Source organism: Lindgomyces ingoldianus (assembly GCF_010093535.1).
Source record: "Lindgomyces ingoldianus strain ATCC 200398 unplaced genomic scaffold BDR25scaffold_24, whole genome shotgun sequence".
NCBI lineage: Eukaryota > Fungi > Ascomycota > Dothideomycetes > Pleosporales > Lindgomycetaceae > Lindgomyces > Lindgomyces ingoldianus.
The window spans coordinates 745,942-759,805 of NW_022985185.1; the positions used below are offsets into that span (position 1 = coordinate 745,942).

The following is a 13,864-nucleotide window of genomic DNA, read 5'->3' on the forward strand; positions in this document are numbered from 1 at the left end:
CTCTCACTGGCAGAGGGCTAGCTACGCCACAGGTTGCCAGAGGGAACAGACGTGCAGCAGGCTTTGGGAGATGCGCTCAGGTTGTTATCCACGACGAGCGATCTCCAGCATTATATCCTCTTCATCCGGCGACTTGGACGACATTCCTGCAATCTTTGATGAAGGACCGCGCACATTCAATTGCGAAACAGGGAGCGCAGCTGTCTTGAACCAGTAACATTCCGGGCGCGTTTCACCCTCTCAGCGGCCGTTTAGCGCACTCCTTTGGTGCAAGCCCAGCCCCAGCTCGCAGCACAGGGCCAGAGGCGCTCCAAACCATTCCCATTCCCTACAAGGGGCTGAGGCTGCACCTCCACCTCCTCAGCTGCTCAAACACTTTTCTCGCCATCGCCTTTATCAACACCCCAGGCCCGCACCCTTCCCTTCTTTTTTTCAATCCATCACTACACACCCCATCACCAACCCTCCCTCCCCTCCTCCATCTCCCGACCCCCCGCCGCAACACTCACGCCCCCGGACAGCGGCACGTCATGGCGTACAACGGCCCAGGAGGATACGGCGATCCTCACTCAGGAGTATGCTGCCCTCTGCATCTTCCCCGTTCCCTCCGCACGATGCCTGCTAACCTCGCTGCCAGGGCTACAACGACCCCCCACATCACCACGGCTCCGAGGACGACGAGGTGGCTCGGTCGCTGCTGCACTCGAATCCCACAGGTGCCAACCCCGGCCCCTTTGACGACCATCATGGCGTCTACGGCGGGCCTGAGGTGCGCCCGCAGTCGACATACAGCTTGACAGAGACATATGCCACCGACAGCACCACCACCCAGTACCCAGGACAACATCACCCCGGCTCGGATGCCTACTCGGCGACGGGCGGCCACTATGACCCCCCCGAGCTTGGCGCTCCGCATCGCGCGCCCTCGCCGTACTCGAGGAGTGATACCAGCTCCACCGAGGCCTGGCGACAGCGGCAGCAGCCCGGCGGTGGGGCGGGGGGCGGCCTCAAACGCGGCATGACGCGCAAGGTCAAGCTCGTGCAAGGCTCGGTCTTGAGTGCCGACTACCCCGTGCCCAGCGCCATCCAGAATGCCATCCAGGCCAAGTATCGCAATGACCTCGAGAGCGGCAGCGAGGAGTTTACTCACATGCGATGTATGTTACCCCAGAACGCTGGTTGTTGGGGTTTTTGGGTCCGAGAATTGTGGAGCTGACAGCTGCCAGACACGGCCGCTACCTGCGACCCGAACGACTTCACCCTGAAGAACGGCTACAATCTCCGTCCAGCCATGTACAACCGACACACAGAGCTGCTCATTGCCATCACATACTACAACGAAGACAAGGTTCTGACGGCTCGAACGCTCCATGGCGTTATGCAAAATATCCGCGACATTGTGAACCTGAAGAAGTCCGAGTTCTGGAACAAGGGCGGCCCGGCCTGGCAGAAGATTGTCGTCTGCTTGGTCTTTGACGGTATCGACCCCTGCGACAAGGGCACGCTCGATTTGCTCGCCACGGTTGGAGTCTACCAGGATGGTGTTATGAAGCGTGACATCGACGGAAAGGAGACGGTGGCTCATATTGTAAGTCAAAAAGACGAACAGTGCTACAAATCGGTCTTCTAACAGCCACAGTTCGAATACACGACTCAATTGTCCGTCACGCCCAACCAGCAACTGATTCGCCCCCACGACGACAGCGCCGCCACCCTCCCCCCAGTCCAAATGATGTTCTGCTTGAAACAGAAGAACAGCAAGAAGATCAACTCCCATCGATGGCTTTTCACCGCTTTCGGCCGCATCCTGAACCCCGAAGTGTGCATTCTTCTCGATGCCGGTACCAAGCCCGGCCCCAAGTCTCTCCTCGCTCTGTGGGAAGGCTTCTACAACGACAAGGACCTCGGTGGTGCTTGCGGTGAAATCCACGCCATGTTGGGTCGTGGCTGGAAGAACCTCCTCAACCCGCTGGTGGCTGCACAGAACTTCGAGTACAAGATCAGTAACATTCTCGACAAGCCTCTCGAATCGTCGTTTGGCTACGTCTCTGTGTTGCCCGGTGCTTTCTCTGCCTACCGTTTCCGCGCCATCATGGGCAGGCCTCTGGAGCAGTATTTCCACGGTGACCACACGCTTTCCAAGATCCTCGGGAAGAAAGGTATCGAGGGTATGAACATTTTCAAGAAGAACATGTTCTTGGCCGAAGATCGTATTCTCTGCTTCGAACTGGTCGCAAAGGCCGGCTCCAAGTGGCATTTGACCTACGTCAAGGCCTCTAAGGGTGAAACGGACGTTCCTGAGGGTGCCGCTGAGTTCATTGGTCAACGTCGTCGTTGGCTGAACGGTTCGTTTGCCGCCAGTATCTACGCCCTGATGCATTTCGGCCGCATGTACAAGAGCGGGCACAATATCATCCGCATGTTCTTCTTCCACATTCAGATGCTTTACAACACTTTCACCGTATTCCTCTCCTGGTTCGCTCTGGCTTCTTTCTGGCTTACGACTTCGGTCATTATGGATCTTGTCGGCACTCCCGGCACCGATGGGAAGAAGAAAGCCTGGCCATTTGGAAACACTGCTACCCCGATTGTGAACACTGTGCTCAAGTACATCTACCTCGGCTTCTTGCTGCTCCAGTTCATCCTGGCTCTCGGTAACAGGCCTAAGGGTTCGCGATGGACGTACCTGACCTCGTTCGTTGTCTTCGGCGCCATCCAGTTCTACATTATCATCCTCTCGATCTATCTCGTCGTCAAGGCGTTCACGAGTAGCGAGAGTGTTGGACTGGACGACTCGTCGGCCAAGAACTTTGTTGAATCCTTCTTCGCCTCAGATGGTGTCGGTATTATTCTCATCGCTCTGTGTGCAACCTTCGGTCTCTACTTCGTGGCTTCATTCTTGTACCTCGACCCGTGGCACATGTTCACATCCTTTCCGCAGTATCTCCTCATCATGTCGTCCTACATCAACATTCTTAACGTCTACGCGTTCAGCAATTGGCATGATGTTTCTTGGGGTACCAAGGGTTCTGACAAGGCCGATGCTCTTCCTTCTGCAAAGACTGAAAAAGCATCAGATGGCAAGCACACTGTTATAGAAGAGCCAGATCTACCACAGGCCGACATTGACAGTCAGTTCGAGGCTACTGTGAAGCGTGCTCTGGCCCCGTATATCGCGCCAGTGGAATCCACAGAAAAGACGCTCGAAGATTCGTACAAGTCTTTCAGAACGCATCTTACCACGTCCTGGATTTTCTCAAATGCTATGCTTGCGGTTGTCATCACGCAGGACAGCTTCGACCAGTTCGGCTTCAGTGTAAGTTACTTATAACTCCCTAGTAATCTAGTTATTAATTCAACCACAGTCTAAAGCCACCGAGCGTACCGCCCGTTTCTTCCAGGCACTTCTGTGGGCCACCGCCTTCCTCTCCATTATCCGCTTCATCGGCTGCTTGTGGTTCCTTGGTCGTAGCGGTCTCTTCTTCTGTGTCAGGAGGAGGTAGAGCTACAAACGCAATGTCCCTCCATACTCAGCAATCCGTCCAAAATTCATCAACGGCCTTGTTGTATCCTCGCCCCGGTCCTCCTAATCTCCCTTCGATGTTGCGGTGCTGGCGTTTTCGGTGTGCTTATGCTTGATTATCCAGCAGGCTGGGGCTGCGTGGTTTACTTCATTATCTTGGTAAAGAGAAAAACTCACTCATCATTCAAATTCGATCTGACATGACAAGACGAGGAGAGCGGGTGGATGCGATTATCTGTATTATCTGACTGACGGACTGACCATTCCGTGCATTCATCTGGGCCCTTAGTATCTCACTCGTCTCCCCTTTTTGCACTGGCTCGTTTAGTAGAATGGGACGGACTAGTTAGCGATTGGGGATGGTTGGTGGAGCTGGGGAGATAGGGATCTAGTGCAAAGGATAGGGTTGAACCTGGCAACCTTTTTACGAAAATGAGACGGCGAGAGCCCGGTGTAATTTCTTTAGTGCTCAACTACCCCCCTTTTCTTTCACTAATAGAATGAGAATCAATGTCTACGATACATTATATATTATATGGATGCTTCCTATTTCATAGTTTTTGTGTTTCTGGGGCTGCTGTACCGCATCTTGTCGCTGAATGGAACATGTGAGAGCTTTAGGACAGAAAATTGCATTTGTTTGACATGCTCCTCGATTCCAGCAACAGGGAGAACAGATGCGGCCTACACTGGATGCTCTACGTTAGGTAATACGCCATTAGTAACGGATGTGTATGCATGGTTACCGTTATATCAAAAACGAGCTTTAGGTTGCACCAGAGGCCACGCAGATGAGGCTGCTGACCTCGTCATTAGAACAGATGGTTCTGCAGACACGAGGGTGGCGGGTCGCGTGGGAATACGGGGTTGTGGTTGTGAAGTGCTCCTTCCCTTTTAGGCAGGCGTGTCTTTGGGGACTCGTGGGTGATCGGGAGGCGTAATAGGGCTGAAGGGACCAGTCGTACAGGGCTGAGACTAGAGTATAATTGGGCTGTGATAGTATGATGTTATGGTAAGGGATTGAAGGTTGGAGGCTGTGAAGAGTTGATTCGGTTGTTTATTTATTGTTGTTGGTTATGGTGGTCATCATTACTGTCTTTGTCGTCCTGCTTACAGCCTCATCCACCATGTCCTTCACTATTTATCTTTGAATCTTAGGAGGTGGAGGTAGCGGTGTGTCGTAGGAACCTCCTTCACTTGACCGATAATAGCAATCGATCTATTGTGAGAAACTTCTTGAATCCAATATTCAACAGATAAAAAGCTAAGCCCCCGCAATTCAAATTATCTTCCTTTACTATTAAACTCTGCCTGAAACCGTGAATAAAGAAATCCTGGTCGCTTTCAGCAATCTCCAGGAAACGATAAGATGAAGCGATAGCGTTCATCGAAAGCTAGCTTGGCGATGACATCGTTCTCCGAGACCCGGACGTGACCGAGAGGAACAAATGGATTCGGATGGTTGGGTAGGAGTCATGCAAATTTACTCTTCCAAGAGACTCTGGTGTGATGGTATTCGCCATCTAGGAATCGCAGACGATTCCTTTGGGAATTCGCCTGGCATCTCCGAGGCGCCATAAGGACTATAGCAGGCTTCCTTCACTTGAGACATTCATGGTTAATAGAGAGAGAGACATTGTTTATTCTCTTGTTTGAGTGAGCTGAGATCGGCTATACTCTCTCTTAATGAGGTTTGATATTTTGCATCACAATGTTGGTGTGTTGGTGAAATATTTTGCGTACCTAAGTTGCGACTCTTGGTGTTCAAACCATGTCTAGTATTAACGAACTCTAAACTTTATGTTGCTTTGTCGCGTATACAATAGAACTCCCCAACAATTTCAACATGATGAACTTGCTCACTTTGTCCTTCTTATTCGCGTTCTTTGACTATTACAATTCTCACTACCTTGACCGCTACGAACCACAAACAAGATGGCACCTGTGCTCAGGGTTGAAGCCAGGCTGGTAATACTCATCGGTCTACTCGCGGATGTCGTCGCATTTGTGTCGGAATCACCGTTCCCGATAATAGGAGGGCTGTTTAGGTTTACATCAGGAATGGAGGGGAAGTTAGACTCAAGCCTGCTGATAGCAGTTTGGACTGCCATAGAAGAAGAAGATGACGACGAGGACGATGAGGGCGAAGTAAAGGATAGGGACGTAGCCAGTGACCCAGAAGACGTGGAGGGCCAGAGGAGATTGATACCGTAGAAGACACGAAAGATGCTGATGAAGAGGAGACGGATGAGACTGGTGACGGCAATGACGATGCTACAGCGGAGGATGTTATAGAAGAAGATGCTATAGCTGAGGAATATGGAGACTGGCTTGAAGACGGAACTTGGGTAGGAGGTGCCTGGCTGGTTAGTGGGGGCGCGGGCTTGGAAGTGCAGGCGCCGGGTTATTTCTACTTCCGCCTGTTTTTTTTTTCTTTTTTTTTGGGGGGGGGGGGTGGCTTGGAACCGCCTCTATTTGCCTTGGGTTTGCGGGTATCGAATTTAAGGGGAGAACGGCGGAGAAGGGTTTTCAGAAGGGCTTCGTCGAGACGAACGAGCCTGCTGTTCTCGACGTATGTAGCCCTCATATACCACCCTTTTGGGTTCGTTACTACTTAGGACTGAATAGAAAAAGGAAGTATTTCAGCCTACTAACAGCAAGAAGAGCGTATGAATGCGCGTTTGCGATACGGGCTATTGAAGGAGCTCCACCTTCTCTAGTCTGGTCGACAGCATGCCCTGCAGCCTTCTAGTACCCATACACTTCGGATTGCCCGATACACAATCTCTTGCAAATCTGTTTCATTAAGTCTTTGCTTACAAGTAGGACTTCTGTTGTCGCGATAAATGCTTATTTTTCCTAAAATTAGTAAAACTGTAAAATCCATATATATTAGGGGAAAAAAAATCGCCTTTATTTAGTCGCTTACACAGAAGAAACTAAACAATAAACGACTTAAAAAAAACCTCTAGGTCTAGCGGGAACTACGTTTGTTTCAGTTACAGCTCACGAACGCTACTCTATACGTATTACTCACACCCGGTTCAAAGAAGCGCATGGATTACTACTTCATGGAAGAGCATGTACGACGAAAACAGCTCCATGACGCTCATGCCAGAAGTTACAGTGGAGAGATCACAACTCCTATGATCATCTATATCCTGACCGGGGTTCGCAGCTAAAAGAACGCCAGCCGGGGAACCTAAGCACCGCACAAAAGCATGGCTATTCATCGTGTTCTTCGTATTGTCCGTAAAAGTGTAGTGGAAGGTCCTTGGATTCCTCGACAAGGATTTGGTGTACGACGCTGACCAGAGGGAGCAGGCATTACTGAATGGCGCCTCCCTGTTATTGCTGTTTTAGTGCTTGGTATCGTCATGTGTGTCCTTGGTCAAGTGCTTTTTGTCGCAGCGAATCCACAGATTATCGTCGGGAATTGTCGTTTCTGCTTGGCGAAACGCCACTGTATGGTTTCGTTTGGTTGCATGCCCTAATTTCGGTCCGAATTACTCACCTCTAACTTTCTTCAGGACATACTCATCATCCTCGCTAGAGGCATCGAGAAGATCTTGGAGCAGGGTCCCCTGGCGCAGGTGGACAGTGAGGCTGCACGCTTTTTTCTGTACACTGCCATCGCATTTACCATTTTCATTGCCTTGCCAACTCAGGTTTTGCCAGTTGCGGAGCACCGGGGGTCGAGCTTATACCCCACGGTAAAGGATACCAAATTAACAACAGCGAGAATGGCGCACAATGCGTGTGTGAGCTTTGAGAAGAACGGCATAGTTTGACAAGCAAAGTAAAGAGAGACTTTATTTAAGGAAAGAACGAGAATATGAAGAGAAAAGAGTATTGCTTAGGGAGAAACCGAGAAGAAGGAAAGGAAAGACCATGGAACAGCGAAGCATAATGTATTATCCACTGAGCTCGTCTGAAGAACTCTCTGAAAATGTGTGCCTCTGATGACAAACAATACGCATAAGTCCACTCAGACCAAAATAGCGTGTACGGAATTTTATGTTTATATATTTCGCCCCGTTGTACATCTCGATTTGTATCCATTGCTCGTGACTTGGACGTATACGTATGTACATCACTTATGAGCATCTGTGGATATCGAGTTCACTGAAACATGAAAACTTGTCTTGAAACGTTTGCAAACCTAATATTCTGGAAGCAAATAAGGGGTGAGGTGAGAAAGCTTACTTTAGGAGAAACGAGCGTAAATAAGCTCGGAATGTCCTAGCTCGTAGAATAGCGCCGAAAAGCTCGTCACACTTGAGCTATGGGATCGTAAGCTTACAATGCAATTACCGGAAGCCTTCGGTCGGAGGAGAAGCTCAATGCGACAATTCATAGAAATAAACATGTTTTAACTTCATGACATGACCCTATAAACGCGAAGAAGAATACTTTGCCTATGAAGAGTTGGATCCGTCTATGTTCATATTCCCGCAACGAAACAATTATTCCACGGTTTAAGGAAGGTGAGAGAGACTAACCAACTTTAATCTTCCTGCAAAGGCTTGGAATGAGAAGTATGAGATTGGTGAAGTACGCTACTTGGGTTCGATGCCAAGGGAGGATTCTCATCAAAATGCGTTGTGGTCGTCAGGCAGCCTCAATCCAATAAAACAAACATGTGCTAATAAGACCAAATTTGGCGCTGAGATGATTCGAAAGTTTTTAATGCCTTCATGCTCAATGTATAATTTTGCGCTGCGTTTGAAGAGCCAAGATGTAGGTGTTCTGCCAGACATGACTCAACCTCTGTATTGTCCTGCTAGATGCCCCCACCTACCCCTCTACAGCCTTTATAGCTTGCTATAAAGCAGAGCTTACAGTATATTCACTAATGAACCCCTCTAGTCGCCAGAACAGCGCTCAATTGGGTGTAGGTCTAGCGACGACGGAGGATAAGGTGCGAACTTGATCGAATCCCTTCTTAACTCATAGCAGAAGTAACGGTAATCGTTTTGGTGGAGATGTAAACTATCCTTGCTTAGTTAGAAATAGTCGTCAGGATTATCCTCTTTTATGACCTTATAATAAGGAAATACGTGCTCATCCAGGATCCCCTCTGCGCCAAGTTTCCGTAGAAGGCTCGTGTTTAAATGCCTCATTTGCTGTTTTGTTACGCGTACTTTCCTTGTCGTTGCTAGATTCTCTCCCCAATATTTAGCATTGTATTGTGCTATTTCCTTATAATGAGTTGACAGTGAACACGGCTTCCTTGATCAATATCTTGTTTGGGAGCTTGCATGGGTGTTAGCACAAAGTTTGACTTGTTCCGGCGGATAAGTTCTACTTCTACTTCCCCTCCTAGACCTACTATCTATAAGCAGGAGATCTTCTCATAGTCATTCTTGCGTTCTCCTTCCAGGTTAACTCCGCAGCCTTATTTGGGCCCTACTTAATACATTCAAGTGGATGTAATTAGAGTGCTCTCCGAGTTATCCTCATCTAAGCCTATTTGGAAGATTGCACGACTATATCCAGTAAATAGTACTGGGATCTTACATTTTGACGTTTCTGGACAGGATTGGATCACAAGGGCGTAGTTCCAATACAAGATATTGAATGGGGCGTGAGGCGGAGGTGTGAGGTGTGAAGGGAGATGTGTCAGGTAGGGGATGTAAGGTGAGAGGTGCAAGGTGAGGTGTGAGGTGTTCGACATGACGTGCCTAGTATGAGGTGTGCGTGTGACGTGTGCGACGTATAAAACGTAAGCTGTGTGAGGTATGTGGCGTGAGGTGTAATGCGACAACAGAGCACTATGCTACTGAGCTTAGACCAAGATTTCCGATAGGGCATTTCTTGTGAGCCAGCGAATAGCTACCTTGACCGCCCTCAACTTACCTTTATTCACTTTCCAACTTTCCTTCCCCCCTACGTTAAGAGAACCAACAACAGGTAGTCGAAACTTCGGTGACGAGGCATTCTATTCCTTCCCACTAGTTCTTTTAGCCCAGTCGGGGCACTAAGTTTTTCTATTTATGTTCGAGATATAAAATCTTAGCGATAGAGGAACTCGCCAGGGATCAGGAAGCCTCCCACTCTCAGTTGAATCATACATGTTCGACATGTCAAAAGCGATTTTCAACCTCGTAAAACCTCAAACGGCACACAGGAAGTACACATCAAAATCTTAAGGCCTACCCCGTCCAATCAAGCAGTGAAATCGCAACAAAACGCCGTTTTCACGGTAGGATAGCCCTTTGAATCATGTTCGATGTGTCCGCAAAGGGAATAATCAGACGAAAAGGCCGTCACGGTTACAAAGTGGAAGCGAAATCTCCATGATAGCTGATAGGTCTCCGACAAGAGTTAGTGGTTGTGCGAACGAAAGAATAGATGACACCCCAGGTTATGATCCAAGCTACCTCAATCAAAACGAACCGCAGCAGCTTGTGACTAACGCTAACATGACGGGAAAAGATGAACAGGCAGAGCTGCAGGATGTAGTCAAAGGGGAGTAGAGGATAACGATGGTGGAAATGCACTACATGACTTAGCGTGCAAATGTGACTAGATGATTAGCTAAGGAATTACTGCTGAATAACAAACCCGATGGGAGAGCGGAAAGTCACGTACAGAAGTATTCAATTAGACCAAAAGTGTGAGTGTACTTGAGGAGCATCCTTCCATACCGACCAGCATGGGCAACCTGGCGTCGACGTACATCAGTCAAGAGTAGTAGAAGGAGGCCGGAGATCTAGAGGAGCAAGTGGCGGAGACGAGAGGGTATTTAGGGCGGAGCATCCGACTACGCTGTTGAGCATGAACGGTTTACCGTTTGTATTGAAAGGCCAATGTTGCAGCAACAAGTCCCTGCTATAAGGTCGAGTCATTTGTCTCATACATCATAATAATATACTATTTTATCAGCCCTACCATCTGATCTATATTGAGTGCAGCTCTATACACTGCATGCTACGGATATCTTAGCTCCTGAGTACACTCTAGGGCGGCTAGCGGCACGTACGTAGGTTCGACTTCCTCCGTTCCTTTGCCTCCCACCCTTAGGTTTGCTTTCTCACTATGGCTCTACCACACCATACACACCTTATCCCGTATTCTCCCACTGTTTCTTGTGCTCAGCAGAATACTCTAGATCTCCTCGAACCATGGCAAGAAGTTGAGTTTGCTGAATATCCTAGTGTCATAAACCTCATAAAAACTTACGTCCTGCCTTGTCCGTAAATTCTTCAACTATCAAGGTTTAGAAAATACCTCTCTCTGAAAAGCTCCCGCGAACAGCGAACAATCCTTCGCATGAAGAAAATTGATGCTTGATTTAGCACCACGCTGCACTCACCTGATAGATGCGCCCATTGCGCTGCTGCACAAAGCTTAAACAAAATAAGCTTGCTAAAAACGAGAGAGCCTTTTCAAGCCTTATTTAGTAACGGGAAGAGCGGAAGAGAAACCAGTTATTCTTTCATTAGTGCGATGCAAGTTCATCGTCGTAGAGTTGAAGCGTAAGCGACAATAGCTGAGCTCCGCTGTACACCACCAGCTTTCAGCCCTCGCTCGCTTCCCTCTTCAGCCACTTGATCCAGCTGAATCTTTAAAAGCCGCTGGCAGAATTTGAAGAATGGAAGGTCCTACCCAAACACTCAAGAACCAACAGTACCCACAGTGTTGCTTTTAGAATGTCAGATCCCTCCATACACACAAGGCATTGGGTGAATTGGAGTAAAATTAAAAGAACAGATTTTCAGCTCCTCATTTGTTAACAGTGCCTAGGCAAAGGCTCTTATATTCTCGGCTCAACACTTACGGTTTCAGCAAGACAAGCAGGTTTCCTAGTTGCTTTCCTCGCGCTATTCGTAGACTGGGCTGGTGATCACTGCTGGGGAACCCTCTGGAATAGAGTCGGCGAGTAATATAGGGAGACGCAGGGGCCAGTGGGATTTTGATTGTTTCATCATCGGCACATCCCTTGCATGGATTTCTATTAGTGTATGCCAGGCGCCGTTTTTGGGGTGCCTAGCTAGGTCCATTGTCGATTCAAAATATGGCTAAATTTGAAGGCTGTATAATGATGTAATGGTATTCTCAAACAGGCACCGCAGCCCCGTCGCCCCTCAAATCACTTGCGCCACTCCAAACCAAAATGCCATCATCGTGATGCTGTCTGATAATCTGCCCTCGGCCAAACATCGCTCTTCCATACCCACTCAGCTGCTGCACGCTATGTCCCATATCCCGCAGCTCTTTCACAACTTGGGAATCAATACCTTCTTCTAGGTAGACCGTCGCATCCGTCATTCTGCCATCCCGATCCGGCATCCCAGCTCCAATGCAGATACGCGGTGAATCGAGCGCTGCCTGTGGATGTAGTTTGAAAACCTCCTGATTTAGTAGGACTTGCACGTGGCCTTGTGGCTGCATGAACCCACCCATAACTCCGTATACGCTGTGGAGACTTTGATCCCTAGCGTTGGTGATGAGAGCGGGAATAATGGTATGGTAGGGCCGTTTTCGGGGTTCGAGGGCGTTCGGGTGACCTTCGATGAGGCTGAAATTCGCGCCACGGTTTTGTAGGGTAAAACCGCATCCTTTTGGAATGATTGCAGTACCGAAGCCACCGTAGTTGCTGTTGATGAAGGATATTGCGTTCCCGTATTGATCCGAGCAGCAGAAATACACCGTGTCGCTATGGACGTGGGCTGGGGAGCCATGAACAGGGGCGGATATGGCTTTTGTGGGGTCGAAGAGTTTAGCGCGCTCGGCGAGATATGGTTGCGATATGAGTTCTGTGGAAGGGACGTTTGAGACATTCGGGTCGGCGACGAACCAGTGGGCGTCTGCAAAGGCGATGCGGAGGGCTTCGATGAGGGGGTGGAGATATTTGGTCGTATTGTGGTCTTTTAATGTCCATCTGGGTAACTTGCCTTGCTTTTCTAGCTCCTGGATAATGCCTAAGGCCATGAGTGCTACGATACCCTGGCCGTTTGGTGGATGTTCCCATAATTCGATACCGTATCCCTCGGTGCGGTCACCAACACCCTGGCCAGAGAACTTCAGGGAAATAGCGTCGACTGGCTCGGTTCCAAATTCGGCATGTTGTTTCAAGTCATCCAAAGTGAGATGACCGCCGAGGTCTGTCACTACCTTGATAAGCTGTTCAGCCACCTCTCCTTCGTAGAAGCCCTTCTTGCCATGCTTTGCGAGCAGCTTGTAGGTGTTGGCGAGAGTGGGATTCTTCATGATCTCTCCTGCCTTTGGGGCTCTGCAGCCATCTTTTGCTGAGGGGTCTTTCTTCAACATCTCGGCTCCATTGGGAGATGCATTTTTTATTTGGGTTTCGCTGTTTGCCCACTATCACCACATTAGCTTAAGAGTGTTTGAAAGGGAGAAGAAACACTCACAAATATGGCGGAAAGCTCTGAAACTGGAAAGCCTTTATCTGCTAGTTCGATTGCAGGTGCGAGAACATCCTCCATCGTCACCTTCCCACTTCCGAATCTTTCTACTACATCGACCCACCCAGCTGCTGCCCCTGGAACCGTTACCGCATGCACACTGTCCATTGGGATCTGTCCAATGTCGCCATCAGGAATCTTGAGATCCTTGCGGATTCGATCTAGCGTGACATCTTTGCCCGATCTGCCAGACCCGTTCATCGCATGCACTTTCTTCGTCTTGATGTCGTAGAAGAGACAGAACATATCACCGCCAATCCCCGTCGACCCCGGCTCTGTCACATTGAGGCTTGCTGCAACAGCTACTGCTGCATCCTGCAAACGATAAGCGCTTCTGAGAATGAAGGAGGATCTGAATTACGTCATTCATACAGCAGCGTTCCCACCTTTCCGCAGCACATCCAGACCCGCAGTGGCAGCAAGCGGTTGCGTGCACGACACAATCCCCTTCGTACTATGCACTACTGAGCGCCGGCTGGGGAAATGTATAAACTGAGGTTCAGGATGCGGATAGATATCGCCCGGACCCATTTTCGGTTGACGCAGGACCTGGACAGGCGAACAGTGGGGCCTTAGTGCCGTTAGTTTGCGCGGAGGGTTCTTCATTGCGCAGCATAAACCCGTACCTGAATATTTAAAGGAGGGAGTTGCAGGATTAGGATTGGGATTTGAGAGATAGGCTTAGGGAGATTTATCGGGAGGGAAGATGGATATTCACGGAGAAAAGCACTGGGGTAACTAGTGTGGGAATGGGGATTTAGTTTCCTGGACGTAACTTTCTCCGCTCTCGGGGGTCGCTTGGATGACTGGAGATGGGATCTCAACATTTTCGCGTCCATATTGCATAACGAGTGATGTAGACAAGAATGGAGGAGCAATCTGTACTTGATGGAGTGATGTGCACTGTGCG

At 49.1% G+C, this 13,864-nt stretch overlaps 5 protein-coding genes across 5 annotated transcripts; 3 read left to right on the forward strand and 2 right to left on the reverse strand.

The window, feature by feature from the left end:
• The first annotated feature begins 374 nt into the window (after nucleotides 1–374).
• Nucleotides 375–3,770, forward strand: BDR25DRAFT_56018 (uncharacterized protein). The gene is made up of 5 exons (XM_033698745.1): nucleotides 375–575; nucleotides 638–1,157; nucleotides 1,227–1,588; nucleotides 1,640–3,316; nucleotides 3,366–3,770. Exons 1-5 carry the CDS (start codon nucleotides 531–533, stop codon nucleotides 3,501–3,503), a joined length of 2,742 nt encoding a protein of 913 aa, XP_033545429.1. The 5' UTR covers nucleotides 375–530; the 3' UTR covers nucleotides 3,504–3,770.
• Nucleotides 3,771–4,069: 299 nt separating this feature from the next.
• On the reverse strand, nucleotides 4,070–6,110 carry BDR25DRAFT_357518 (uncharacterized protein; the record flags this gene model as incomplete). Its single annotated transcript, XM_033695810.1, has 12 exons — nucleotides 4,070–4,207; nucleotides 4,270–4,323; nucleotides 4,359–4,440; nucleotides 4,480–4,557; nucleotides 4,662–4,758; nucleotides 4,842–4,917; nucleotides 4,960–5,024; nucleotides 5,062–5,106; nucleotides 5,159–5,319; nucleotides 5,361–5,413; nucleotides 5,449–5,906; nucleotides 5,990–6,110. 12 exons carry the CDS (start codon nucleotides 6,108–6,110, stop codon nucleotides 4,070–4,072), a joined length of 1,428 nt encoding a protein of 475 aa, XP_033545430.1.
• An 82-nt stretch (nucleotides 6,111–6,192) lies between these two features.
• On the forward strand, nucleotides 6,193–7,626 carry BDR25DRAFT_357519 (uncharacterized protein; the record flags this gene model as incomplete). Its single annotated transcript, XM_033695811.1, has 10 exons — nucleotides 6,193–6,242; nucleotides 6,276–6,321; nucleotides 6,523–6,606; nucleotides 6,642–6,693; nucleotides 6,731–6,771; nucleotides 6,815–6,870; nucleotides 6,920–7,022; nucleotides 7,054–7,308; nucleotides 7,367–7,474; nucleotides 7,507–7,626. The coding sequence occupies 10 exons, from the start codon at nucleotides 6,193–6,195 to the stop codon at nucleotides 7,624–7,626; spliced, it is 915 nt and encodes a 304-aa protein (XP_033545431.1).
• A 29-nt stretch (nucleotides 7,627–7,655) lies between these two features.
• On the forward strand, nucleotides 7,656–8,963 carry BDR25DRAFT_357520 (uncharacterized protein; the record flags this gene model as incomplete). The annotated part of the gene is made up of 9 exons (XM_033695813.1): nucleotides 7,656–7,715; nucleotides 7,777–7,892; nucleotides 7,950–8,010; nucleotides 8,063–8,295; nucleotides 8,393–8,415; nucleotides 8,480–8,510; nucleotides 8,596–8,709; nucleotides 8,743–8,810; nucleotides 8,884–8,963. The coding sequence occupies 9 exons, from the start codon at nucleotides 7,656–7,658 to the stop codon at nucleotides 8,961–8,963; spliced, it is 786 nt and encodes a 261-aa protein (XP_033545432.1).
• Nucleotides 8,964–11,547: 2,584 nt separating this feature from the next.
• On the reverse strand, nucleotides 11,548–13,819 carry BDR25DRAFT_56040 (gamma-glutamyltranspeptidase). Its single transcript, XM_033698746.1, has 4 exons — nucleotides 13,581–13,819; nucleotides 13,327–13,525; nucleotides 12,901–13,269; nucleotides 11,548–12,850 (listed from the first exon to the last, which is right to left on the reverse strand). Exons 2-4 carry the CDS (start codon nucleotides 13,483–13,485, stop codon nucleotides 11,585–11,587), a joined length of 1,794 nt encoding a protein of 597 aa, XP_033545433.1. The 5' UTR covers nucleotides 13,486–13,525; nucleotides 13,581–13,819; the 3' UTR covers nucleotides 11,548–11,584.
• Nucleotides 13,820–13,864: the final 45 nt, after the last annotated feature.

Coding starts and splice junctions, on each gene's coding strand:
- BDR25DRAFT_56018 (XM_033698745.1), top strand. CDS start 531: ATGGCGTACAACGGCCCAGGAGGATACGGCGATCCTCACTCAGGA. Junction 1,158..1,226: donor GGAGTTTACTCACATGCGAT/GTATGTTACCCC, acceptor GACAGCTGCCAG/ACACGGCCGCTACCTGCGAC. Junction 3,317..3,365: donor TCGACCAGTTCGGCTTCAGT/GTAAGTTACTTA, acceptor ATTCAACCACAG/TCTAAAGCCACCGAGCGTAC.
- BDR25DRAFT_56040 (XM_033698746.1), bottom strand. CDS start 13,485: ATGGGTCCGGGCGATATCTATCCGCATCCTGAACCTCAGTTTATACAT. Junction 13,270..13,326: donor GGAAAGGTGGGAACGCTGCT/GTATGAATGACG, acceptor TATCGTTTGCAG/GATGCAGCAGTAGCTGTTGC. Junction 12,851..12,900: donor CAGAGCTTTCCGCCATATTT/GTGAGTGTTTCT, acceptor ATGTGGTGATAG/TGGGCAAACAGCGAAACCCA.